Source organism: Tachysurus fulvidraco, chromosome 17, assembly GCF_022655615.1.
Source record: "Tachysurus fulvidraco isolate hzauxx_2018 chromosome 17, HZAU_PFXX_2.0, whole genome shotgun sequence".
Lineage (NCBI taxonomy): Eukaryota > Metazoa > Chordata > Actinopteri > Siluriformes > Bagridae > Tachysurus > Tachysurus fulvidraco.
In genome coordinates this window covers 14,114,761-14,141,618 of record NC_062534.1, presented here as the reverse complement: position 1 = coordinate 14,141,618, position 26,858 = coordinate 14,114,761, and the positions used below count along the sequence as shown (strand labels likewise).

Below are 26,858 nucleotides of genomic sequence, written 5' to 3'. Positions count from 1 at the left end.
CCAAATGCTGCAAGCAGCTTATAATTATTGCTTAATCTAATCACTGAGTAGCTTGTAGCTGGAAGTAAATATTTGCTGGAAGTAAATATTTGGAAAGGTGAGTGATGTTTCTTGGATTCTTTTACACAGTTTCCTAATTGCATAAAATTATTGCATGTTTTCTCTTTACCAAGAGAACGGCTTGGTAGGTCTTGGCATGCCATGTCTCGAAGTACTGCTCTTCTGTCCTTTAGGGCATTGTATGGCATCCAAAAGGAATTTAAATAACTTGGATGCCAGAGCAAGTGTTGGAGCAGGTTCTCTTAAAGTTTTAAATTAAAGTTTGTCTTAATCGTAAATCCGTCTAGGCCACTCTGTGTACTAATCTAGATTCACTGGCACAAACTTAGTATGAAAGGATGGGATTTGTGTTATGACTCAATAGTCTGTTGCACTGATTGTGACAAAGATGGATGTTATAGAAGGGCACGAGTCAGAGAACATGTGCTTTCAAGATATTTTTGAATACAAGCATTCTGCAGTTGCTAGAATGCTGTTTGGTTTTTGAGCTTACATTGAAATATTTGATGTCTGCCAGCCTATACATACAGTGTGTGTGTGTGTGTGTGTGTGTGTGTGTGTGTGTGTGTGTGTGTGTGTGTGTGATTGTAATCAACCATACTGAAATAACCTTCTACATGTTTCTTCAGTAAACAGTAATTTTCTATCTTAAATATCTTACCAAATATTTGCCTTTGGTTTTACAGTCATAATAAAGATAAGCTATAATCAGTGGATACATGTGAAATTCTGTGCTGGTGTTTATTTTGTGGTTCATGCTTTGAATCATTTATTCCACTCATTCCACGCAGTTGTCTCGTACCAGAATTTAAAATGAAGCATCACGGGTTTTTTTTTTTTTTGTTTTTGTTTTTTTTTACCTAAGCTATTCCTACTTTTTATTTCATGATTATACATTTTCTTTGGCCTGGATCATGTAGAAATAGAACTGTGTAGAACATGGCTAAGAAGTTAATTCCTTCTGTTTTCAGAAAAGTTTTGTAAAGTAACCTTTTTATTTTCTGTGTTTGGCAGAAAGAACGAGAGAGAGAATACTCACTAGTTATTATACTGATCTTTCGAAACAGACATCAAATGGTCTCTTCGTAATCGGTCTATTGCATATTGAAATAATTTGTGTGTGTGTGTTAGGCGTGTATGCATGCTCTCAGTTTCAGCCTTGGACAAAAAAACTGGCTGTCGTGAACTCTCTCATAATAGGAGGCCTTTGGTCGCATAGCAACAGCGAATGCCGTTCTGTCCTGCCATGTCTATGCACCTCCCTCTTTGGAAAGGTCTTGCTAAGGATAAGGTAACCAAATGCTCTCTCTGGTAAACTTAGCCTTGTAACATTACCACAGGCCTGAGCTGGACCTTGAACCTTGAAGTGGCATATGCAGAGGCGTGTTCAAGTCTAATTGCCCAAAGGTGATGAGAGCCAGCATTGAGAATATATTTATTTATGCAAGGAATCATTGCTGCCAATTCAGAGGACTCTGAGAGAAAGAGGCCAAACTTTAGCGGTGTGTTAATGATGCTCTGGCAAGTTGGACTGTGAGTTGGGGGCTGGTAGATGAATATTTGTGGAGCACGCACAGAGTGTACAGAGTTATGTCTGGTCTAGTCTGAGACTTTGCCCTACCATTGATGGGATTGATTTGATGAGAGAGGATTTTGACTTGAAGAAGAAAACTGGAACAGAGCTGGTAAGTCTGTTTTTCTCTTGTCAACTTCATTAAATATGTTGGGATCTAAACAATTTACTAACACAAACTTAAAAATCATTGGCTTATTCTAGCTTTAATCAAAAAAGCTGCATGTTTTTGTGAGTAAACAAGTTTAACATTGTTATGGACTTCCCTGTATCTCATAATTATGTTGTGTACAATCAGTGTTGCATGAGATTTTTGCTCTTTTAATGTGGAAATATACTTTTAGTATGGTGTGTTTGTGTGTATGTACGCTACACCACAAACAGGAGCACTGTTAAGTACCTCAGCACAGGTTCATAGTAAATCAAATCTTAGCAGACTGGAGCAGTTAAGTTTTTATGACCATCATAGCCAAAGATGTGTAAGGAATTAGCTTTCTTTTTTAATGAGTCTTGAAAGCACTAATGTCCTAGTAGAGGTAAGCTGGTATGTGACTTCATCAATTCTCCCATTCATGCCAGTGTTTTAACAGAGAGCTGCTTGTTTCTTGTCTCACTTGAGCAGTCAGGGTTTCAAGGTCTAAGCAAGCAGTAGCTGAGGTAAAGCTTAGTGAGACTGCAGGGAGATTTTCCCTGCTGTTATTAATTACCGGAAAATTCCTGGGTATGTATGTTTTTGTGTACCGAATAGAATACTTCGACCCCCAATCAGGACTGTTAAACTTTCAGTTAATATGTTAAAACAATTTACTTTCCATTGACTGCAGTTCAGAAGAATTGACAAGCTTCCTTCTCCCTGCTTTTTTTCTGAACTATTTAACAGAGGAACAGAGGTGGCCTCAACATGTATTGTGTGTGTATATAGATGAGTTTTTTAACCTCTATTTTGCTGTAACTATCCCAATCAGCCTAAAGCTTGTAAATCTCACAGGCTATATGAAGTGTTGAGGGTATTTAGACTCCTAAAGAGCTAACTCTGATGTGTAATTTAACTGTCTCAGGTCTGTGAGACAAACATGAACCTTTGCCTAGTGGATAATCATTGTTTCCTCCTGTCTGTACCTGTTACTTGAAACAGGCACCTCCCTCTTTGCTAACACAGAGTAAAATGTGATTTGTTTGTTCTCACACTGCTGTTCTTGTAAGCATTTCATTATATTATTTTGATTATGAAAATGTCTTATGTTAATGGTTATGTTCTGTCTTTCTTAATGGTTATGTTCTGTTGTTCAACTTGCCTGCAAAGAACTTCTTTCTTTCCTTTGCCTTGAACCACTTTCTTTTACTGTACTTGACAGGAGTGCAATGGAGTGTGCACTTTTTCTTTTCTCAGCAGTTTGAAATCGTACCAAGCAATTTCTACCCCTGTGGACTGTGGTGCAAGCAGGCAGAACATAAGATCTGATGAGATCTTTTAGGTTGAAGTAACTTTTCTGTAACAACATTTTTGAAATGTTGTGAAAATTAAAAGCAAAATGCTTCTAGGATTGGTGTAGCGCTGCTCAGTTTCAGGAGTCTACTAAATTGTTCATTGTAGCATTGCTACTTGGCATTGCTGTGTGTAACCTGACCAGCAATTTGGTTAAGTATAAAGTGCTGTTGTGTGCCTTCATACTAATAAAAGGAATGCATTTTGTTTCCTAGGCCTGTGTAGTTGGGTTTTTCCCCCTCTTCTTCTTTCAGAGGTTATGATCCTAGGTAGACATTTCAGTTAGACAGTTAAGAATGGTTAACTATGGAGGATCGTGACACATAGTCCAAACTCTATTACTTAGACAAAGGTGGCCTTGGAGATATTAAAAATGAATAGGGTATCATATGCTTGCTACAAGAAAGCCTGTTCTGTGAATTGATTATAAAACATTAAGATTTAGGAGATTGTGTTGCTTAATTAGCAGGCAAAAAGAGTTTCTAGTTTACTGTGAACACTTAATTTTTAATATACATAGTAACAATAAACAGCAAACACATTGCTGGTTAGGTTTATACATGGTAACATCCAGTTTATTGGAAATGATTTAAATGGACAACTTACAAATTTAAAGGATACCAAGAAACTTCTGAATGTGAGTGGTTTCTTTGCTTTGTTTAATGTGCCTGGACAAACTACAGTGAAATGAGGTAGAAGGCTGCTTCTTACTTTAACATGAACATTGATTAAAATTAGTATTGAAATGGATTTTTTCCATCTTAGGTGCTTCGCTTTGGCTGATCTATAAAGGCATAACAGAAGACAAAGCATGTTTGGACCTTGAAGTCCACTCCTCTGAACTTAAAATCACTCAGACAACCAAAGGCATGGAGGTTTCTCTTAGTGCTCTGCACGTCTCATTGTTTGAAGAGGACCAAAATGGAAATGACATTACTTGCGTTAGTGACCCTTCATCTGATTCACAAAGGAACAGCAGTAGAGATGTAGAGATGATCGGGGACTGTGGCAGTGATCTTATTTCAGCAACCAGCATCATTAAAAATGTGGATATAGAAACACATGTGGCCGCTGTTGGCTGTATGAAAACTGCGGGTGACAACTGTAACCAGAATATGACCTTTATGATCTCGGGCCTACAGAATGGCAGTATTGATTCTGAAAGTACCACGGCAGATGTTCGTGATCTCCTTGTAAAGAACGGCAATGACATTTCAAGGATGTGCCCCAACACTGATGCACAACCTGGCTTTGTTTCTCCATCTTACTGTAGCTCTAGTAACAAAAACAGCTCTGTGAGCTCTGGTGAGATGCTAATTAGGAGCAACAGTTTTATCGTTCATGAATCCGAACAACTACTAAGTGCCTCGGTCTTAGAGGACTCTTCAGACATGCCTTCTGACATCAGCATGATGCCTGGCTTGCTGCCTGATGTTTGTGAGGGTCTGGTTAATAACATGCTCTGTGCTGCAGGACAAAACAACAAACATTCTGACTTTGGAGTCACCTTCATCCAGTCATGCAATCAGACATTCACGATGGAAGAGGATGTGTTTCAAACAGTTTTCCATAATGGACCTGAGGAAAGCAGAACCTCACGTTTGGTTGCAGGACTTAATCATATTGAATGTGTCACACCAGCTAATATGAAAAAAAGTCATGTTGAAGCTGAGAGAGCTACTCACTCCACGTCAGCTGAAGGCAAAACTTTCCAAATTCTAACCTCTGAGGAACTAGACATTAGTGGTAATGCCCAGACCTCTACCCCTGTTCAGTCTGTGAGCTCTAAAACATTTTGTTTTTCAGAATCTTCTCTTAATAAAAGTAAGAGTGATTTTGGGAGTCCATTGGCCCAAGTCGTGAAGGAGCAGAAAAATTCTGTTTTTCAGAAACCTAAATCATCATTGACTGCATCCAATAAAAGTAATAAGTTAGAACCTAAGAAGTATGCCAAGCCTGACTTCAGTAATGTAAGATCTAAAATCATGTCTAAACCCAACAGTGTCTTAAAGCCATCAAATGTGGCTGTTGGCAGTGCTTCAGCAAACATAAAACAGCCTAAAATCCAGTCTAGACCTTCCCATTCCATGCAAAGCATAACAACTCCTACCAAATCTATCTCTGTAGTTTCTTCCAGCTCCACTCTCACATGTGCAAGCCTTAAGAAGGATCAGAACAATGTGATTAAAAGAGCACACTCATCCACTTGTCAAGATACTGCACCTGCTCGAAAGTCACGGCCTCGCATGTGGTCTGAGACTATTGGAGAAGGAACTGTAAAGGAATCACAGGTCAGTAAGATTGAAAGCACCCCCACTAATGCAAAAAGCTCATCCGTAGGAGGTTTTCTGAGCCGGACTCGCTTGAACAAACCTGGAGACAGACCTGATTCTTCTAGAGAGGAAAAATCAGGTTTTCTCAGAAAACCCCAGAAACCCAGTTCAAAGGTGAGTTCATATCTCTTTCTTTTGAAAAAATATGTTTTTAAAAAACTGATTTGTGTCAAAAAGTTATTGGTATACATATTATCTTTAAAGTCAAAAATTTCCAGAAAAGTTAATCAGTTGAGTATGACTTTTATAGCTTCATACAGTACATTATATTAGGTTCAATATTTTAGTAAAACAAACCCAAGTATATAATAAAGCATAAAAGTATATAATGAAGTATGTAACGTGTTTCCTGTCTCAAGCCTGTACCTAGTGTTTCTCTCCTCTAACTTGCCCATTCTAATCAAGTTTGTTAATAAGTTGAACATATTGTATGAGGTAATTTGAAAAGTAGAATTGGAGAAAGGATTGAGAAATACTGTAAAAGTGTCTGGAATATATGACAAATGAACTTGATATTTGCTCTGTCAAACATGTGGTCTCAAATAATACAACAGTTTGGTTGAACATCTTGAACCAAATTATTATCCAGATTGGGTTATTATTTTGAATGGCTTTAATTGTTGGATCAATATGATCTTGCTATTCTGCTATAAACGCATTCCATGTGTACACACCCACAATGTTTAGAGTTTGGGGGTGGTGGAGGGAGGTAAAAGGGGTGTTACTTGGCAGGAATTTCCAAATTCAGAGTTCTTCTAGAGAACTCTAGTACAGAATTCTAGTTCTGAGTGTGCTACCAGTTCTTGACCACAACTTGCATTCTTTAGCTCCGTTATGGCCAACACATGAGTGTGGGGCACACAGACTTTATTCATTTCTCATGGGAGCATATGAGTGAAAGGAGCATATGAGTGAAAGGAAGCTCGTCTTGCAGGCAGACTCGTCTCAGCCAGTAGGAGCAGCACTGCGTGATTGGCGCAAAAGTAGTCTTGGCTCCCAGCCATTGTCATCCAGGGCAGGAGGTACTTCGCCTGCGCAAACTCCAGCTGCAAATATTCGGCCACCACCTCTGTCTGCATCAAAGCTTAAACCTGGCACGGCACGGAAGAATGACTGCTCCACCAGTGACATGCCTTCTCCATCTCCAAGGAGCAAACTGAGCACATTTGGAGGTATGGACAAATGGCATGGACATAGTACATTATTTTAATGGCAGTTTGTTAGTAGATTTGCATTGTAACAAGTAACACTAATAGACATAAGATGCCTATTCTGAATCAAATTCTGATTCTGATTTATATTGGATTTATATTAGATTTAAATTTTTCTGTAGTGACCTACACATGACACTGATGCCAGGTTTCAAACATAACATTGTACAGTATGGTAAATGAAGTAAACAGTATATTTATGGTTATTTTAGTGAAATCTGGTCTTTCACAGACTAATAAACATGTTGCCATCAAATTTTTACTCATTTCTAAATATATTGTTTTAGCACTTTTGACTGTATATTACAATAGTATGTTTCCTGACTCATGAATATCATTGTTTGTTAGGTACAGGCACTTATACCTTAGTAGCTATAACTCACAGACATTATTTTACCTAATCCAAACAACAAATACATTGCTGTCTAATCCATAACCGAACTGTAATTTCATGTTGTTGATTAGGGTTTAGACACTCATCTAATTATTGAGCATTTCATGAATTTTAAAGAGATGTAAATGAAAAACAGTGCATGTCTTCAGTTTAGCTGCAGTTCTTATTTTCTCTAATAGGACACGAATGCCCTACACACTACTGAGAGCAGGTTTTCCTGTTTCCTATGAAAAAATCTTGTGTAATGTTCTCAGAGGAGTAGAAGAGGATACAGATGTGCCTTCTCTACCTTTACAGACTTTTATATAAACACACCTCTTCCTGTCCCCCTGACTATTCTTGGAGTTGCAGAAGAAAATTCGAGGCCTACACAGTAGGTCAACCTAGACCGGAAAGCAGTAAGGCTAATGCAAAAAACAGGGGAAGGAAAGGAGTGCTGTGTTGAATAATTCCCTGATGTGATTTGGCTGTTAATCTCTGTTAAACACACAGGCATATGCAGTAACTCTTTTTCCCTTTTATCAAATGAAGGATTATCATCTTTGTGTTCATAAATTCTGCGTCTTTTTGTGAGGGTAGAAAATCTTAACAACTTTTGTTATTTTGGAAGTAGTGTTACTCAAGGAAGTGTAATAATATAGAGGGTTTGGGCCTGTGTATGTTCTGAGGAGTGTCGATTTTTGTGGACTCTTCCCAGTCCCTTTCTAGAGTTTTGGGAAGAGACAGATGAATTTTGATTTCTCTCCGAAAGCTGCACTTGTTTTTACCATGGTTTTATTTTATTTGCAATACATAAGTGCATATTGCTTTACATAATTACTAATGAGGACTATCACATTTTAATGTAGGTAATCCAACCACGCGTGTTACCAATGGTACCGGAGCCGAGGGTTCGAGGGGAACCGTTTCCAGATTCTCTCTTATGACTTGCCAGCCACTTTTGTCCACCTCCAAACTGCCCTTAAAGACAAGGACCCAAGTCAAAAGCTTGAGTGCCTTCAGTGGACACACCAAGCCTGGTGAGACTTTTTGTGCTTCTTCCAAAGCTGCTTATGATGCAAACAGTTTCATACAACATATAATTCATACAGGTGGGTTTTAAATGCAGTATAACAAACATATGAGAAGAGTATAGAGAGAAGAGAGCACTTTAATTTCCCCAAATATAGTGTTACAACAGCCACAACTCAAGGGCAACAGGGAGGACTAGGACTTAAGCCGCACAAGTATATATTAAACTCACAAAATATCACAAATAAGAGAGAATAAAATTTTAAAACTGTATGTTAGACATGTGGGATGAGCAGTTTTGGTAATATGTATAAAATAAATACCCAGTTGTCAGAGTCATAAATGTAGTGGCAGAGCATGTGTGTGCAAAATGCCATGTAGTATTTTGGTATGCAAAATCACAGGCATGTCCATCACCTGTAATGTTCACGTTGTTTCCCATCTTTATTTTAGAGTCAAATAGCTCTTCTCACTGAGTAGAGCTTTGATTTCAAATAATTTATTCAGAACACAATATGCTTTGCGCTACTTATAGGAGTGATCTAGGACCAATTTCATTTTAATCCATAATGCAATACTGCAACATTGAAAATACTATCTAAACATTGTGCTTGCATGGCTTGGTTATCCTTTGTAAAATATATTTTGGGATTGACATTTATTCCCATAGAGTTATACAGTGCAGTGTGCATACAGTGTATTATCTGTTTGATCAGTGGTGTTCATTTCTTAGTCAAATACTGCTGTCACTTTGTACACATCCGTGTATACAGTGTATTCTTTCGGGTAAAAACAGATAAATTGCTCTGAGTTACTGCTCTAACAGGAATCATGAAATGTGCTCAATTCTCCATCAAGTATAGGTCCTTGCATTCTTAACATTTAACAGTCAACAGCCTCTGTGTGAAAAATATGTTGCCAGTAATATAGTAGCGCTCAGAGCTAGTCAGTGTAGACTGTGTGGACTATCCTTACAGTTAAGTTGTTGACCTACTCCGTCATGCTCGAGTCTTAAATCCATTTATTCTATTTTTTTCTTTAGGACTAACACAAAGCTAACAGTTATACTTAATGGTTTCATGTTTGGTTACAGGAGTGATATTTTTTGTCCCAGAATAACAGAATAATCAATTCAGTGTTCAACCATATAATTCAGCTATCATAAAGAAGTCATTGAATATGCTGCTTTTTCCAACTTTAGTAATTGTGAATTTGTGGCTCTAAGGCTAGATGAAAAGTAGGCCAGTGTTGTCAGCGCAGACAGAGAAGGGGAGCCCTATACAGACAAAGAGGCTTTTTTCCCCCCTTGAGCATCTTCACTACCCTGCTGCTTTCTCATTGGTGGATTGGCATGCTTTTCTCAGAGTGGGGCTTCTCAGTCCCAGATGTCTAACAGGCTGGGTTTATTCCACTCCAGTTCATTTGGAGAGAGTGAGGAAACTGCACGCAAACGTACATCGCCAAAAGCTACACGGACTACTTTATTTACCTGTTGTTAAAATTAGAAAATACGTACTACTAATGTTGGCTTCCGGGGACCTCCGCAGCTGTACCTGGAGCGAATTTTCCTCATACGTTTTTAACAACTCAACCCTGATCCCCCAAACCACTGCAGGCTCTCAGTGTGATCTAACTCTCTTGACATGCCTCCTTATTGGATCCTATCGCTTCTGTATCATTCCTTTGTTAGCTGCCATTTATGGAAAATCAAAGACTCCACTACAGAGAAGTAAGTTGTGTTAAACCAATAGAGGCAAATATAATTTCATACAATCTGTACTATTGCTGCCTGCCGCTGTATTTTGAAATGTTTGTTGGTCATTTATTGATTCGATTCAGTTCAAATGTACTTGTATAACACTTGTAACAATGGGAGTTTTCACAAAGCAGCTTTACAAATATAAGTTCAGTATAGAAATTTTACCTTTTATAGATTTGTCTCTAATAGCAATTCAGAGGCAGCAATTACAAAGAGAAACTTGGTGAGAATTATATAATATAAAATCTTCATTCAGGGCATAGTGTACTGATTGCTGACCATCATTTCGAAAGCATTTTTGAATCCAGTGGTTTAATTTTTAATGTTGCTATCAAAAAAAAAATCTTTTCTCCCCACTCAAAATATACCTGTCAATGTGCTGATGATTATTTAAGAAGTACTTCTGTGACTGTGTGCTTTCTTTGGCCATATAAAGTGAGCTTAAAATCTTTCCCGTGCTGTGGATGTTTCTGCAGGTGACAAGAGAACAGCTTCACTGTCAAATGCATCTGTGATGTGTGCAGTAAGTGTCTCGAAACCCCCTGTTTCATCACGACCTGCTCGACTTCCTGCTTCTGTTTCAGGTGGGTGCTTCCCAGGAAAGGGAAACTGTGTTATGTACAAATTGCTTCATACCTCATTTCAGAAATATTGACATTGTGATTTTAGATAAATAAATTAGATTCAGGGTGACCAGTGAATGTCATTTTAAAATCCTTTAATAAATCCCTCCTGTATTTCAGAGAAATGTTTTGTGATTGAAATGCTTTTTGTGCCAAAAGAAAAAGACAGCATAAAAAAATAATTTTTGGAAAACTACTATAATTTGCAAAATTGCAAGCAGATGATTCTTCTTGTAAATAATCATGTGCTTGCAATTTTTCCAAAATTAGTTTTTTTTTTTTTTTTTTGCTGTCTTTTTTTTTTTTTTTTTTTTTTTTTTTTTTTTGGCAAAAAATGCATTTCAATCGCAAAACCTTTCTACAAATTAATTCTACAAATGATGTTGTTAATGCCTCTGATGGCTGAAATCATCAAAGCCGACTTAGTCTGAATGTGTTGTGATGTCACATGATGTATCTTGGCCAAAATTTTTATCAATATCATGAATTGTACATTTCTGCGGTTGTAAAATCCTAGAGGAACTGATTTACCAGTGCCTTTATCGACAGCACATTTCCTAAGCCCATACCGGTTTAACCTTGACAAAGAAAAAATCGCTCAGCTGACAAACTAAAATCCATTCGGTCTTCATCTTGCTCACCACAACACTGCTGTTAATTTTCGTTCTGGTAAAGTCAGAGGAAAAGGCGTTTGTGGGCCGTAGTGATATGCAAAGTGGACATTAAATCGCTCGTGTTTTCATATAAATTATAGTGGCAGGTGGTTTTCACTGGGTGGGTTTTACACCAGGTTGTCATCTCAGCAGCATGAGGGCTGTGTTCTGCAGCCAAGTCCATATGACCTAACTGAGATGAGGTACACAGCCATAGCCAAGTGAGCTCACTTTTTATGTGCTCTCATAAACATGCTGCATAAACACATCAGCAGCTCAGAACAGGCATTAACATCTTGCAGATCTGTCACTGTTTTTCTTTAGTAATTTCTTGATTCCTGGTAAGTGTACAAGTTACATGTCTGGCTGGCAAAACTGAATTCAGCTTGAGCAGCGCACAAGTAACTCATATCTTAAAGCTACAATTAATTTATTCCGCTTTAGTTTTATATTAGTCAAATGTCAGTGTTCTGCAATTCTTTCTTTCTTTTACTTGTATGTTAGAACACAACATTGTAAGCATTCATTGTAGGCAGTGTTTCTGTGCACCCAGAATTGCACACATATGAGAACCAAGGTATGAAATTAGTGCTTGTTCTGTAGGTTTGGTGAAACAGCTTGGGTTGTGTAGATATGCAGGGTTTGCTGGTGTCAGCAACTAGCCACACATTCTTCCTGCAAACACTTAAGACATGAAACTATGACTGCAGCAGTGTGTAGGCTGTGTTTTCTTCAGGTTTGTACACATTGTATATGATACTATAGATATTAGTATAATAGGGCAGGCATTTTGCTCTACACACTATCTCAAATAATTTTTTTGTGTGTCTGTTTTGGATATCATTAAATAGAAATAATCATGCTGGAATCCATTTCATGAAATTAAATATCCCTGACATTGAATTTAAAATTTCTCGTATTTTATTTTACATATGCATTGTATGTCATCAGTTTCTTGGCATTAGTTGTTATTTAATTCAGTAACCCACTGAGTTCTGTTTCTAAGCTTGTGTTCTTTAAATTGAGGTTGGCTAGAAAGCAGCATGGCTGATTTCAGCTCTATAGCAGCCACAACCTTGCTGTGAGCTGTTGATTGGACCCCCACCATTTTAACCCTCACAAGCTTGATGTAGTGCGATTAGGAGAGAGCGAGTGAGAAGGAAGGCGAGAGAGAGGGAGGCCTGCGTCACTGCTTCAGGCTGTGCTGTTCACTCCTCCCACTTCCCTCCTCTCTCCTCTAGCATCCTCTACAGTGGCAGTGCCATCAAGAGATGCGGATAGAGCTTTGTCTCAACATGGATGGATAAAAGCCTGTTTTTGATCTCGGTGGATTACACTCGCTTTCTTTCATTGCTTTCATGAGGAGCTAAGCTGCCAAAATATCCTTGTCTGGTTTCTTTTTGGCTAGGCTACAGCATTAAGAGACAAGAAAAAATATTGACACTGTTGTGAAGCGTAATTTCGTTTTCCGTTCCTCTCTTCAAAACTGCCGTTATTTTCTTCACCTCCCTGTACCTCAGTGCTTTCCTGAACTTTTGCGTGATACTCTGAACCATGTGCATGTGGATTCACACTGAAGCTTCTTTACATCGTGTTTTGTGTCAGAGATCTTAGTTGTATTTGGATTCATTTTTGATATCTTTTTGCTTTGGCACAATGTTGTTCTCTCCCAAATTTTCCCTGTCCAATATCCATGTAAAGCTGACTGCTAAAGGTTTACTCCGGAGGCTCCAGCTGCTCTCTGGCTTCAAGAAGAACACGGTGGTGTTTCAAGCAGGTGTGTGTTGGAATAATTTGTTTGTATTTTTTGCAAGGTGCTTGCAAAGGAGTCTATTTTTAATCTGCCACTTTGCTCTCACAGGCACAGTGTGACATTTTTACTGCTCACCTACATGGCTTGTGTATCCATTTACTCTCTGAAGCACTTTACAAGACTGACAAGTGTTTTCTCACATTTTTACATTACAGAATTTAACATTTCTCAGCTTTCACATCAGCTTTAAAAATAAGCTCCAGCACTTTCCTCTCATTTCAAACTGTTTACCTGTATATTAATTCTTATACAGGTCTGGAAAGCTTCTTCGGTTATTAGATTGTGAGAAGGTTATTACTTTCCTGTTTTAACTGAGGGAATTGTTAACATTTTTATTCTCCAATGGAAAAGACACATTCTAAATTTGAGATTCATTCTTCGACTTTTTATAGCAAATGGCCAAATAAGGACTCGCACAGTGAGTAGAATGTATTTTATTGAGCTAGGAAAGTTTAACCTGGGTGATTTCTGAAAGGGTTTAAAGCTACTTGTTGACTTCAAATAGATGTAGTGATTGCACTTCTTATTGGAGTAAATTGCTCTTAAATAATCAAAATGAGTAAATCTTAAATATACAGATATACATTACCACAGAATTAGTTAGTCCCTTATTTTTTTTATTTACTTTATATTATTTTATGCTTTGCATAAACAGGAAACCGATATGTTGATGTGGTGTGTGTACATTTACATACTTGACTTGTTTATGATGATTATTCATGCTTAAATGAAACTTTTACAGTGCGTTTAGGATTTCACTGACCTTGTATGAAAGCCTTGGATATTAAACGCATTACTTTGATTTTAGTTGTATAGCGCTTTTTTACAATGGACATTGTCACAAGGCAGCTCTACAGACATCTATAATTTCCTAACGAGCAATCTAGATGCAACAGTAACAAAATGTTTCCTCCACTCTCGTACCTTTTTAGAATCATCTTGGAATTATCATAAAATAATTCATTTAATGTTTCAGTGTCTGTTATGCAGGCTGTCAGTGAAGTGTATTTAATTCGTAAACAAATGGCACAACTGTTGGCCATACAGACTGGTAGAGCAATTCCCAAGTGACACCAAAGAAGTGATTTCGTCATCTCTACTGTGATGAATATAAAAACCCCTTTAACGTGGTAGAAATGGCACTGAATAATGCATTGTGGGGAAATGTGGAAATTGAGTACAAGGGGATAGGTGTCCTTTGTAAACACACAAGCTTTGTAATTTTCAGTGTTGGCAGGAATGTGTGGTGCCATAAAGAAATCCTTTTTAGTTCTATAAAGACCCTTATGGCCATGAAGCTTCAACCTGTTTGTTGTGGCCACAGTAAACCGAGTAACCATTTCCAGTCTCTTCCATGTAATTCCAACATTTTATATTGCATGTATTGGGTTCTCTGTGTCTCCAGGACAAAATAGTTAAAGGTATGCTTTAGGAAAACAAAAATTGCTTCTTCACTCTAAAAATACTGTTTTATTGTTTAGACTGTACACTGCTGAGTAGATTTTGAGAATATTCTGTCACTCTTCAGGCTAAAAGTACAGTAGCTGCTTAGTGACCAGACTTTTTTTTTTTTTTAATGGGTGTTATTCCTAATTTTGTTTGTGTAAATATAATTTGTTGAATTTGCTTATTTGACCGCATGCTTTAAAAAGGCATTGTGTCAATTTCAGTGGAATAATGGTGTTTACTTCATTATCAACTAATGCATTACGCCCAGAGATCAAAGTTCACACACCTTAACACTACTTGGCTACATGACAATTTTACAACTTTAAATCTGATGCACAAGTCAGATATCAGTGAGTGCTTTCTGTAGGCTATATTAACAATGTAACCATTGCTACTGATGAGAGAATTTTTCTTAAATGAATATTGCCAGTGACTGGCTGACACCTTCCCTGTATGCTTTTTAAAGAAGACCTTCCTAATACACACAGTCACATTACAGTTGTGAAAAATCAATGATCATTTGTTTATTTTATAATACACAAACAACATTGGACAATACACTACAATACAATACAATACACTCTACAAACATTTCAATTAATTGTAATGGAGCATTTACGTTATTCTTATTGTGTATTAGGGCAATGACCGTTCGTTTCAATGGCATTCTGCATTTTGTTCTGTACTCACTTATTAATTATTCATTCATGAATCACCCGTAGCAACCGGCTCGATTCTACCTTTACTGTAGGAATTCCTTAGACAAATGTTTCTATAAATAAGTTTTAAGGAGCTTTTAGTGTGAGTTAGAAGAACTTCATGTAAAGATAAGATTCTTTGTGAATATGGCCCCTGTGTAATGTAGTTTCCATGGAAGTCCTGGTTGTGTCAGAAATAGCTGAGACTGAAAAGTGGATCTGCGTATCAAGCATGTATAAATAATTCACGCCTGCGAGATCAGTGTAAATCATTTACAAGAGCTTGCTGTCATCTGTGGTGCAAGTATTTATTTTAAGCTGCTCTAGTTTTCTAGGTTTTAGGACAGTTTTTAAGGCAGTAATCTCTGACAAATCTGTCTCTTAACACTGTGGGAATGAAATGAAAATTGAAAATAACACGCACTCAGCACAGGTTTTGGTTGATGGAGATAAAGTTTAATGAAGTCATAGGTGGCTGGGCCATGGTCAAGACTGACCAGGTTAAATATGAGGATGATGGTTAAAGTGAAGGGATGTGACTGATTCTGAATCTGGATACATTCCATGACTGGATTAGTAGGACAGTAGTCCATGGGACCAGAGTGATCATCTTTGTTGGAACTCAGAGCAATAGGATTGCTAGATAGATGAGCCTGGAGGAGAAAGAGGGGATTGGGACATCTTAGCCTGCATAGAAGCGTGAGCTATAGTCACAGCTGGTAGGATCCAGTACAGTGGAGGAGAAGGAATGGCTGAGGGTGGAGGAGCTCGGAGATACCCCAGCATCTAAGTGTGTCAGCAGATGACATAAATGACCATGTTCATGGGAGCAGGAAGATCCAGTGGCAAAAGCTGAGAAAAATGGCATACGATTCATAAAGTATAAAATGGTTGAAACAGAGTAAACCCAAAGAGAGAGAGACACACACACACACACACACACAGCTAAGTAGGTGAGATTAAACACAAAGTTTACAGATACATCAAAGCAGATACATCATGTTTTTGTCTTCCATATCTGTCTATACTATGTAGAATTTAGACTTAAATTTTTACACCAATGTGAACATCTGACATTAGAGTGAACACAAACCCAAGTGCAGCCTTCAGCAGCCATGGCAGAGCGCATATCAATGTGGCAGAATGCTCCTCAGATCATCAAGGTGAGGGATCTCTCCTCACAAAAAGTCTCTCTAACCAAAGCAGTTGACCAATTACATCCTTTTATGACTCCTGTCGTCTAGATCCACCTACTTCCACAGATTTCCCTGAGGTATTTATCATTTGGCTGATAGGACAGTAGGTGTCTAAGGCTTAATTTTAGTCTGTTTTCTTATAAAATGGTTTGGCAACTTAATATTTTCAGGCACACACTGGGGATGCCTTGGGATAAATAGCTATGGGTAAGTTTAGAGCAGTACGCAAGACAAGTTTTTAAAGGAGTGAGACCTCTGGAGGACAAGAGTCTTGTGGTACTTCTTGTGAGGAGCTTGTTGTGGGGGAAAAATAAACATTCTGGCTCGGTTATCGTGTTTGCTTTGAAGTTATTTTGTATTTGCTGTGAGATGGCTTGTTATCGCAAATTTGTACTCTGAAGGACTGAATGACGAGAGAGCCGCTAACTGAGCACTACAAAAATATGTACAATTATGCAGTACATAATAACGGCTCGGACACCGGTGCAAGCTGTATATGTTGCAACTGTCCAGCTTGATAAAACAAGCCTTGCACATTCCAAGCAGTGCTTAAACTGTTATGCATTGTTGTGAAGTCCACAATAATACACTTGAAAATGAGTTCAGGTCCTCTGTCATTTCAAAAACATAAGTTGATCTGAACTTATCTGAAGAGTTGTGCATTTATCTTGCTAATGGGCACAGATGCGGCAGTGTCCCTCCTGGGGTTCTTTCCACACCAGCTTATATCGTGTGTGGCTTTGGCAACACTTAACTCTTGACCGGCGGGGTGCCGTCCTAACCCGAGTTGCCACTAACCTCATGCACCTCTACTTATTCTCCCTCCTTGGATTTTGGCTTCTACAGGAAGCCAGCCATCTTTTAGCTCACCATGGTAATGCCCGCAGTGCTCTGTTTACTGGATTTGGCTGCTGGACAGCATTCAGTCCTCAGGACTTGTTGGACCCCAGTGTTTACACACTATTCAGTCATCTCGCGCTGCCTGAGATTGTGTTTGTACAAACTCAGAAACTGCTCTGGGTCTCAGCAAAATGTTGTACCTACCTGTCTATAGATTTTTGTTGCAAACCATACTCACTGACAGTCTAACCTTTACAGCACACTTAACACACACTATAATGTTCTGATATACAAGAGTTCCATTCAGCAGCACAGTGTAAAGGTTAATGATCTGATACACACACAAACACTGCATCAGTATTAGTATTCTACATGAAAATAAATCTTGACCAGTAGAGGGAGCTGTAGGTTCTACCCTTTGAATTCACTTTTGCACACATTCACCAGCCATGATATGGTTATGGCTCAAATTATGAAACCTCTGCACAACATGTTCCTTACTTTTGGAAGGAATGTTTGCCAGTATTCCACATGGGCATTTTCAATTTCACCACTGACATTTTCATCTTTCCAAAGAATCAACCCCTAGGAACAATTGTCGCTGCCATGACCTTTACATTGATAAAGTATCCATATAAAAGTTCAGCTGTGGGCTTGTTGTATGACCTTTTAAGTGCTTGCTTTACTCTTGGCTTTATTCAGAATGATGGATTAACGATATTAAAACTGGTCCATATGGAAAACCTTTTAAAATAACGAGACTATTTAATATTTAACACCTTATAACGTCTATGTCAGTGAATTAGCAGCTTTGGAATTTGTTGATTTTAGTTTGCAACATTCCCGGTTCCTACATTACACAAGATAAGAAGATTAATATTAGTTTTAAGGGTGTGAACCGGAGCTAAACTGTCCTGGAATGTTTTGAACTGTTTGTTTAAGAAAATAAGGGGTAAAGTTAGCAAGTACTAATCTACTGATATTTATGTCACTACTGGGCTGGGAAAAGAATCGAAACACACAGATTTGTGCTTTTCCCTCTCCCCAACTGTGATTTCTTTTCCATCTTAGCAGGTTAAACTTTGTAAGATTGATAGAACTGCTGACCTTGCTGTTCATTATACTGCTTAGACAATAAAGGAAGAACCCACAGCTACAATAGGAACCTAGATACTATAATATAATATAAAATAATAATTAATGAATCATACATCTGTTCATGGAATCAGTTGAGTAAAATCAGCCTAAGACATTGTTTGAATTTATTATGTTTATTTTCAAATAAAATGACTTGGATTTACTCCCTTGTTTTGTGTAGCAAATAATTCTTGAATAATCTCAAGTCTGATGAGGAACCTAACTCCTCAAAATTCATTAAAAGTGTGTTTTATAGCCTACTGAGCTATGACATTAGCAGTTATGTAATAGCTCAGGCAGAACTGCCTCCATGTAGGTGTCCAATGTCAAAGTAAAAAAACATGCATTAAAATAGCCAGGACCACAAAAACACCATGTTCTGATTAACATTAACATTTAAAGATTAAGATTAACAGTTGATCTCATTGTGGGGCTAGATGTTTGAGAGTAATGCTTTTATCCTTTCAGCAGAGTTTCTCTTACCGTGTGCATTTCGGGTTGTAATGCTGGTAATGCCTCCCCCTCACAGGGATTCTAGCTATTATTATGACCTAGTGTTGTATTTATAAAGCTTGTGTAAATCAAAACTAGTGTGGCACGGCAAGCTAAAATAAGAGCACTCCGATGTCTGTCTACAGACAGCGAAATGAATTAGCACAGTAGATACCGTAGACATCTTGCTTGGGGTACAAGTTGTTCAACAGGTCACCTTGCATGTACAACATCTGAGAGCTTGTAGACAGTGGACACTGGTGCCTCTGACCAAACTTAACATACGTGCATGATCTAGAAAGTGGTCTAAGGAAAAGCATGCTGAACGCTGCGTCAACAATAAATGGATGTTCTCTTACAGTTGACAAAACCAAGGCAAAGGGGAGCTCACGCAGCCAGCAGCAGGAACACGCCAACGGTCATCCAGACCTGGTGCCACCAGAGACCAAGCCTCGGGGGCTGGAGTACTACAAGGCTCTGTGTGAGAAAAAGAATCAAACCATCCAGCAGCTGAAGAACAGTCTTATTGCCAGCAACCGTAGATTTGAAGCCTTCGCTGTTGTTGTGCAAACCCTTTACATACAGGTATGCTCTTTTCTGTCATACTATTAATCATTATAGTTGTGTTATGCTGATTAATTCTTGACATGACACATTTATGAAGGTGACAGTTGAAAGTGTACTTGGTAATCCAGTGTTGGTAAGAAATGTATAGCCTAGTTGAATGGCTTGTTGATTGTAGGAGTGTGTGTGTATTCTGTTTGTTTTGGTGATGCCCTCACATGGCTCTGTTATTAGTTTTCATAAGAAGGTTCTAGGAAGACAAGTTTGACCATGCTAGTCTGCTGATTGTGTGCTCTTACCCACACCCTATGTTGATTGCCTGTGTGTGCCTGTGTGTGTGTGGGCCTGTGTGCACCAATCAGCCCTAACACTGAAAGTGAATAATATTTTTTCTATCTCTCATTACTATGGCTTCTGTCAAGGGGTGGGATATATTATTCAGCAATTGAAGAGTTAGTTCTCCAAGCGATTTGGAAAAAAAAAAAAAAAGAGGCAAACATCTGAGTGTTGGCTAGATGACTGGGTCAGAGCATCTCCAAACAGCAGGTTTTTCCGGTCTGTAGTTTTCAGTACCTACCAGTAGTGGTCCAAGGAATGACAACCAGTGAACCTGTGACACTCAGGAAAGCCTATTTATATCAGAACTGGACCATGAAGCAATGGAAAAAGGTTCTGATAAATTATGTTTTCTTGTATGTAATTTGGCCAGATGGATGGGTATGTGTGCATCACTTGCCTGGGGAAGAAATTGCAATAAAATGCACTATGGGATAATAACAAGCCTGCAGAGGCAGCAGGATGGTTTGGCCAATATTCTGCTGGGTCCTGGTATTCATGTGTGGATGTTACTTTGACATCTACCTAAACATTGTTGCAGACAAAATACACTCCTTCATGGCAAATGGTATTCCATAAGGACTGTGGCCTCTTTCAGCAGGATAATGTGCCCTGTCACAATAAAAAATTCAGGAATAGTTTGAGGAACAATCAAACTTGTCAAGGTGTTGACAAGCTGTTGTAGGATGTGCAGAACATTTGTAGTTTTTATGTTTTAATATCCTTTGTGTGTGTCTATGTGTGGGGTTTCAAATGGTGCATATAATCTGTATAGACCATACTTCATGTTACAGTAATCCAGTTACATCTTATATTTTTTTGAATATGTACTGATGCTTATATTTGACATTTTATTGATCTGCCTGAAAGTTAGGAGGGAGGTATCAGTTAGCAGTAGGGCATAGATCAGATGGTTATATGTGGAGGTTCAATCCCTTTGTTGACTTTGTCTTGTTTGTTTTTTTTGTCTCTGACTTGTGCACTTTTATTGACATTTATATTTACATGAACATATGCCATAATAGTTTAAAGTAATAATACAATTCTGTTTTGTTTGGGGGTGAAATGCCCTCCAGTGGAACATATTAAAAATGTATTACTCCAATAATAGGGACTTGGACCTTGTCACGTCTGTGTGAGAACGTACAGCTGCTGACATGAAATGGTTTCAGGCGTTTAGGTGGGCTGAGCTGCTTCATATCACTTGTTTGTGAAGCTTTGTCAACACTTGATAAGTCATAATTACCCTAAAAGAGTATGCACAATTTTGTTGAATCTTCAGTTTGCTGTATTCATTTGTACAGAAAGGACAATTGTATTCATTAATCTATAACGGCTGCTTCTGTTAAAAAATGTATTTATTTTTTCTCCTCCTTTGAGAATAGTATGCATTAAAGTCAGTTATGACCGCATGTGTTTGGAGTGTATATAGCATCTGTCGTATATTATATAGATATATATATATATATATATAAATAATGATAACCTTATTTGATCTCTTATTGTGGTGCAAAAAAAAGTATTAAATTTTCCAGTAAGCTGGTGTTTTTTGGTGAGCACTGTGTTAATGTTTTGAAGGATTATATGCATTATATTATAAATTCAGGACTGTACAATGCCTACTTTTTTTATTTCACTAAGAAAGACTTTCTGGTCTCCAGTGAGAAGGTCATTTTCTAGTCCTCTCCTATAGCATGCTGCAATTTAGTAAGTGCCACTCGATCAGCTTTCTGTCAGATTTTTTTTTTCCTCCCCCCTTCTCGGTGGCTCTCTTAAAGCGCAGTGACACACTTCTTACTCGTGCACAATGCAGCTTTTTTGCTGCTGCTACTCTATTAGTGACATTATGGTATATGCAAGACACTGAGAGGCACATGGTTGGAGGAGGGTGAACCAATAGAAAGGCTCCCTCCAGTCATCCCCTTGTTGTTAAAAAAAAAGAGGGGGGTGGGGGTGGAGAGAGAGATAGAGATAGAGAGAGCACAGTCGTGAGTAGAGGTGGTGGTGATTCCTTCACCTGAGCTGCTGTCTTTCACTGATTCTGGACTGTTGGACCATGGGCTGCTCTGGCAGCAAAGTGTGCTTTAATGCTCCCTGTGCTACACCCCGGGTAAAGACATTCAGCTGCTCCTCTGGGAATGGACTATCATGACAAACAGGATCTCTGTGGATGTTTACACAAATACCTACAAGCATCTGTCTCTTGTTAATTATTAAGCATGAGCTGTGACGTTTGAGAGTTGTATTTGACTCATCTAACGTCTTGAATTGCAGTGTTATTATTTCATGCAGCTTGCTGCAGTATATCTGGGCTGCTGTAATTAAGGAGGGTGATCAGTTCACATCTGCCTGATGCATGTCCTATGTGGATTTTATTGAGCTGCGGGGGAAAAAGCGCAGGTTGAGAAGCTAGCAGGCGGCTTTTGGATCTCCGCTGCGTCTTTTTTGGGAGGCTGACAGGAGCACTGCAGCTGAGGGGCTGGCTGAAATCCACTTTAATATATATATATATATATGAGAGAGAGAGAGAGAGAGAGAGAGAGAGAGAGAGAGAGAGAGAGAGAGGAGGAATACTAAAAGACTGATTATGCCACTTTGCCTCATTCTTAAACCAGTTTACTAAGGAAGTCAGTTAGTATTAAGATGCTCTAGTTTTTAATTTTTTTGTATTGTGTGCTGTGTAGAATGCACCGTAATGCAGAAGTGTATATTTAGAATTGTTGATGTCATGTGCAGCAGTGTCGGGTTTGTGTTTACAATCAAATATCTAGGTAATTGAAAAAGCTTTAGTACAGCAGTGTTGTCATGCATCCTATTTCAAAGAAGAGCACTTTTCCTGTGGAGCAGTATCTCTGTTGGGGAAAAACATTTAAACTAGTTGCCTATTTAATAGAATATAATGTCAAGGTGTAAGCAGTGCATGGTTATATTTTAACCATAGTTAATCCATGTAGAATTACAGACAGACTTGTTTTATATACATTTAGTTTTCAAGATGTAAAGATGAAGGGAAAGTTGTGTATACTGTACTGTGTGTTTCTGATGTGAGTGTCTCCTTTGTGTGCAGAATGAAGAATCAGTGAAACGGCGTCAGGAGCATACTGTGGAACTGCTCGACCTGCACGAGGAACTCGGTGAGATACGTACTGATGACAATGAACTGCGTCTCAGACGGTGTTTTGTTTCCAGTCCGGGAAAAAACAAATCTAGAAACATCCCACCTTTTGAAAATTTGCTTTAATAAGCTAATTGCATTGCAATTAGAAGAGGAGCGGATGTGCTGTGCCCTGCAATATGGTTTATTAAATAAAAGAGGACAAAATTTAATGACCGGGCAGCTTAATTTCATGTACCTACAGCGAGGCATGGAGCCAGTGTGCTGTTAGAAATGTTAGGGCAGGGAAGTGGTAGAGCTGTTTGTTTTACTGCCTGGTAATATGACGGTACAAAAGTCACTCGAGCATTGTTTTTCCCACCCACTCTTTCCTCCAGACAGGGAGCATGGTAGAAGGCGTCCGTCCTAACATGTGCTCGTACCCCAAGGCAGAGGCTCTACTCGGGTATGAAGGGAATCGGAATTACTACTGGAGTCTTTCTAATTATACAGTGTTACAGAAGGAGAGGTGCTGGAAGTGCTACAGGGTTAAGTGTACATACCATTAACTGCTCTCTGGTGATTATTCGCTGTAGAAACGTCGTCTTTCTATGGATTGTCTCGTTGATGCTTGACTGATGCAAAGTCTAGTGTTTGATCAGTACAACCGGAAGACCTGAGCACCTGCGAAACAGCTGTAGTTAGAGTTCCACCATTTTTTTCTGTTCTTTAAACAGAACTTTTTTCCCCATAAAATTACAAGCAAACACAAGTCGGTGGAGTCTGTCTTTTTTTTTTTTTTTTTTTCTTCTCTTTCCTTTCTGTTAAAAACCTGTAGCCTGTTGAACTGCTCATAGGTCTTGTCTGGCATTTGATAGTGATGTACAGAATCTAAATTAATAGGTCAAAAACTGTGTATTTTTAACAGCCATGCTTCATTGAATTGAATCACTGTGTAAAACTGTTTCTGTGTGTAGTTTGAGGTATTCCTTTCCTCACACACAGACTACAAATGGCAGCATTAAGGGGTTTGTCACTTTGTATTTTTCTGTATTTTTTGCTTTTTCTCTTTTTTATTGGCACATCCCTAATCCTGTGTATGATCGTAATCCTGCTTTCGTGGCCTCTTAGTGCATTCCAAACCTGTAGAGAGGCTTAAGACCCCCACATGACTCCCTTTGGCCATCTCACAACACGAGCCATACTAATATTGAAGACTGTTATCCTGTTACCAGTAAAAGGTTTCAAATATTGATTTCCATTTGCTATTTAAGACTGTCATGAGGTACATCTTTCAATAAATCCACTGAACTTTGCTTGCTCTAGCCAGGACTGTTTTGTTTTGGCTTCTCTCCAGATCAGCCTTATAAAAAGCTCAGTCTTGTAAAACCGCACTAATGTATATTGCTCTCCAAGGCTTCAGGAAACTCGTAGTCCTGTCTATGCACATTGACGTCGGTGTGCCTGTTACAAGACCATTTATCAGTGTATCACTGATTACAGCTCAGGAGGGAAATGTTGCCCACCCCACACTTTAAAGCTTCTATAATTATATGTAATTTTCCCCCTCTGTGTCACTACGCATAAATACCTTCATAACTTCATCATTATTAAAGATCCACCCCAGCCAGAGAGATGTGTTGCCTTTATTTTTTTCACACCTGTATATAAGCTAGTTCCATATGTTAGCATGTAGTGCCATGTAGAAAACAACCACAGCATCACTGCCTGTTGGATTTGGTTCACTTTACAATAGAATCCTCCAAAAGATTGGCATTGTATTCAAAGTGAAATCATCCCATCCCGTTTGAGTTTTCTACATCGATGGTTGTTTGATACAGCACTGACATCTCGCCTCATGCTTTCCCCATCCCCTTTTCCCTACTGACAAACTCTCCTGATGTGTATCGGTTTTCCATTCACTCACCTTATTCAGATTATTTATAGGCTGTGTGTCTGAGGTCTGCAGCATAAATTTACCCTGTAATAGAATTATGCTGCAGATTTATGAAACACATCCAACCATTAGTGACTGTTCTGTAAGGTTGTTCTGCTGTCCCTCCCTGGAAATACACATTACATGGTTTTGTTCTACACCCGGGGCAGGTTACAGAACAGATACTTCGCAAAACTCTAGAGTATGTTCAGGACTCCTTCACAGTCGCTCCTAGTATAAACATGATTTGATTAAAGTATTTACACAAGGTGTGACTGTTAGGCCCAAGGGTTTAGTAGCAAACTGTTATGAGTTGCAGCAACAAATAGACTGAACCCAAATCACCTTTATTTATGATTAAATTCTGATGAGGGTCGGTGACTCATTCTGTCCTGTGGATAAATGTCAGAAAGAAACTCTTTATTTTGGGCTTGAAATGTTGAGGCCAGATCTAAGAGGCAATGGCTTTTTAGTAGCTTTCAAACACACAAAGTGTGTGTTGAGATAAACGATTGTTTCGCTCACAGTTGTTTGTCCTGTTTGCCAAACTTGTATCATTGTTGCAGTGTTGAAGAAAAACACTTCTAGGCTGACAAATGCTAAAGGACACTGACACTCGTTTTTTGGATCTAGGAATTGCATGTAGTCTGTTGTTTTATGAAATGTTTTGTTTTATGTTGACAGTGTGGCCTTACACATGCCTTAGAACACTAGAAGTTGCAGCTGTGATTCCAGCAGTCGCTCAAATGTGTGGATAAAGAACAGCAGCGTGTGTGTGTGCGCGTGTGTGTGTGTGTGTGTGGGTGCGCGTGTGTTTGTGCATGTGTGAGCCCCCTCTGGGACTGGGTTAAGAGGTATCTCAGTAATAAGAGAAACTATTCACAAATCTCCAACCTTGTTCTGATTTTGTGAAAGTATGAGTTTTGACAAATGAGTGTAATTTTTCTCTTTTATTACATTTACAATTTGCAATTCTTGCATAATATTGAATGTACTGTTGTAGCTTTGCTTTGTATTGCTGTCAAAGATACTATAAGTGCGGTAACAACTGTGTGCCAAGAAGAATGCTTTTTAAATGAATCACACAGTGGAGCATTGGCAGAACCTTATGTCAAGACAGCAAATGTGTGTTAACGCCAGCAGCTTGTCCTTTCCAGATTTGGCGTATAGTGAACTGTTCTTTAATCTTGCACTGGATAATCATAAGATTAAAACAAATTTGTGAGCACCATTAATAGAGGAGCTCTAAATTTTGTCTATTTATGTATCCATTTATATTTTAGATGTTGTATAGAAATATGTTATGTAAAATATGTTCTGTAATACACCCATTGGCATGAGTTAATGAAGTGACCGTGTTCCACAGTGAACTCAGTGCAGTCATGCGAGCGTCTGGAGAAAGAGAAGGAGCAGCTGCACGCGGCCTTCGATGGAGTGCTGCAGAAGGTGCAGGAGCAGCACCGCCTGGACCTGGCTGACCTAGAGGAGCGCTTGAAAACCTTTTACATGACTGAGTGGGAAAAAATCCAACAGTCCTATCAGGAAGAAGCAGAGAAGTACAAAGCCCTGCTGGAGCAACAGGTAAAGAGGAAGGATTGCTTTTGTGCAGTTTTTATGCTTAGTCACTACAAGATCCTCTCTGCAGTAAAATCTATCCTGAGAGCTCTTTTAAGCCTAAGATTTAATTTCAGTGCTGCATTTCTAAGACTAGCCTGCCATTTTTCCAAATGTCTTCACATTTACACGCAATTTATATTTAGGCCTATGCGTCAAACATTTGCCAGAAGTACTTCTAATACTGAAAGTGTTTGTGTTCCTGTGTAGCTGGAGGAACTGAGAGCCAAACATGAGGTGATGCAGAAAGAGCTGGAAGAAAGCCATGAAGAGAATGTTAAAGGCCTTATGCAGCACTATGAAGAATCTTTTAAAGGTGACTAAAATTAGTGTTCCGTTTCTACCCACATGCATAGCTAACCGCTAATATGAACAAAACGACATGCTAAGATTTTCTTTTCTCTTGCAGAACTCAGAAAATCTCACGAGCAGGAGATGCAAGCGCTGGAAAAAATGCAAAAGGAAACCGAATCGAAGTTAACTGTAAGAAGGAACCCGGAATGTTAATATATTAGCATCATTATTCATTAGCTCAGTCTAATCAGTTACTTGCATTACGTTTATACTTTTATAAAAGCAGTTCATC

The 26,858-nt window shown here is 38.6% G+C and overlaps 1 protein-coding gene across 9 annotated transcripts in view; it reads left to right on the top strand.

Moving 5' to 3' along the window:
- mtus1a (microtubule associated tumor suppressor 1a) overlaps positions 1-26,858 on the top strand; it is a 30,452-nt gene that overhangs the window by 835 nt on the left and 2,759 nt on the right. For 2 of the 9 annotated variants that reach the window (XM_027135668.2, XM_047802377.1), the window contains exons 2-10: positions 3,885-5,566; positions 6,387-6,624; positions 7,906-8,076; positions 10,304-10,411; positions 19,090-19,313; positions 22,696-22,762; positions 26,025-26,239; positions 26,483-26,588; positions 26,682-26,755. In XM_027135668.2, the coding sequence (XP_026991469.2) occupies positions 3,989-5,566; positions 6,387-6,624; positions 7,906-8,076; positions 10,304-10,411; positions 19,090-19,313; positions 22,696-22,762; positions 26,025-26,239; positions 26,483-26,588; positions 26,682-26,755 (2,781 nt within the window). In that variant the 5' untranslated portion in view covers positions 3,885-3,988. Of the gene's footprint in view, positions 1-1,333; positions 1,746-3,884; positions 5,567-6,208; positions 6,625-7,905; positions 8,077-8,128; positions 9,798-10,303; positions 10,412-12,360; positions 12,881-19,089; positions 19,314-22,695; positions 22,763-23,120; positions 24,048-26,024; positions 26,240-26,482; positions 26,589-26,681; positions 26,756-26,858 lie in introns of those variants that run through there. The other 7 variants (XM_047802378.1, XM_047802376.1, XM_047802379.1 and 4 more) reach the window with 7 other exon arrangements.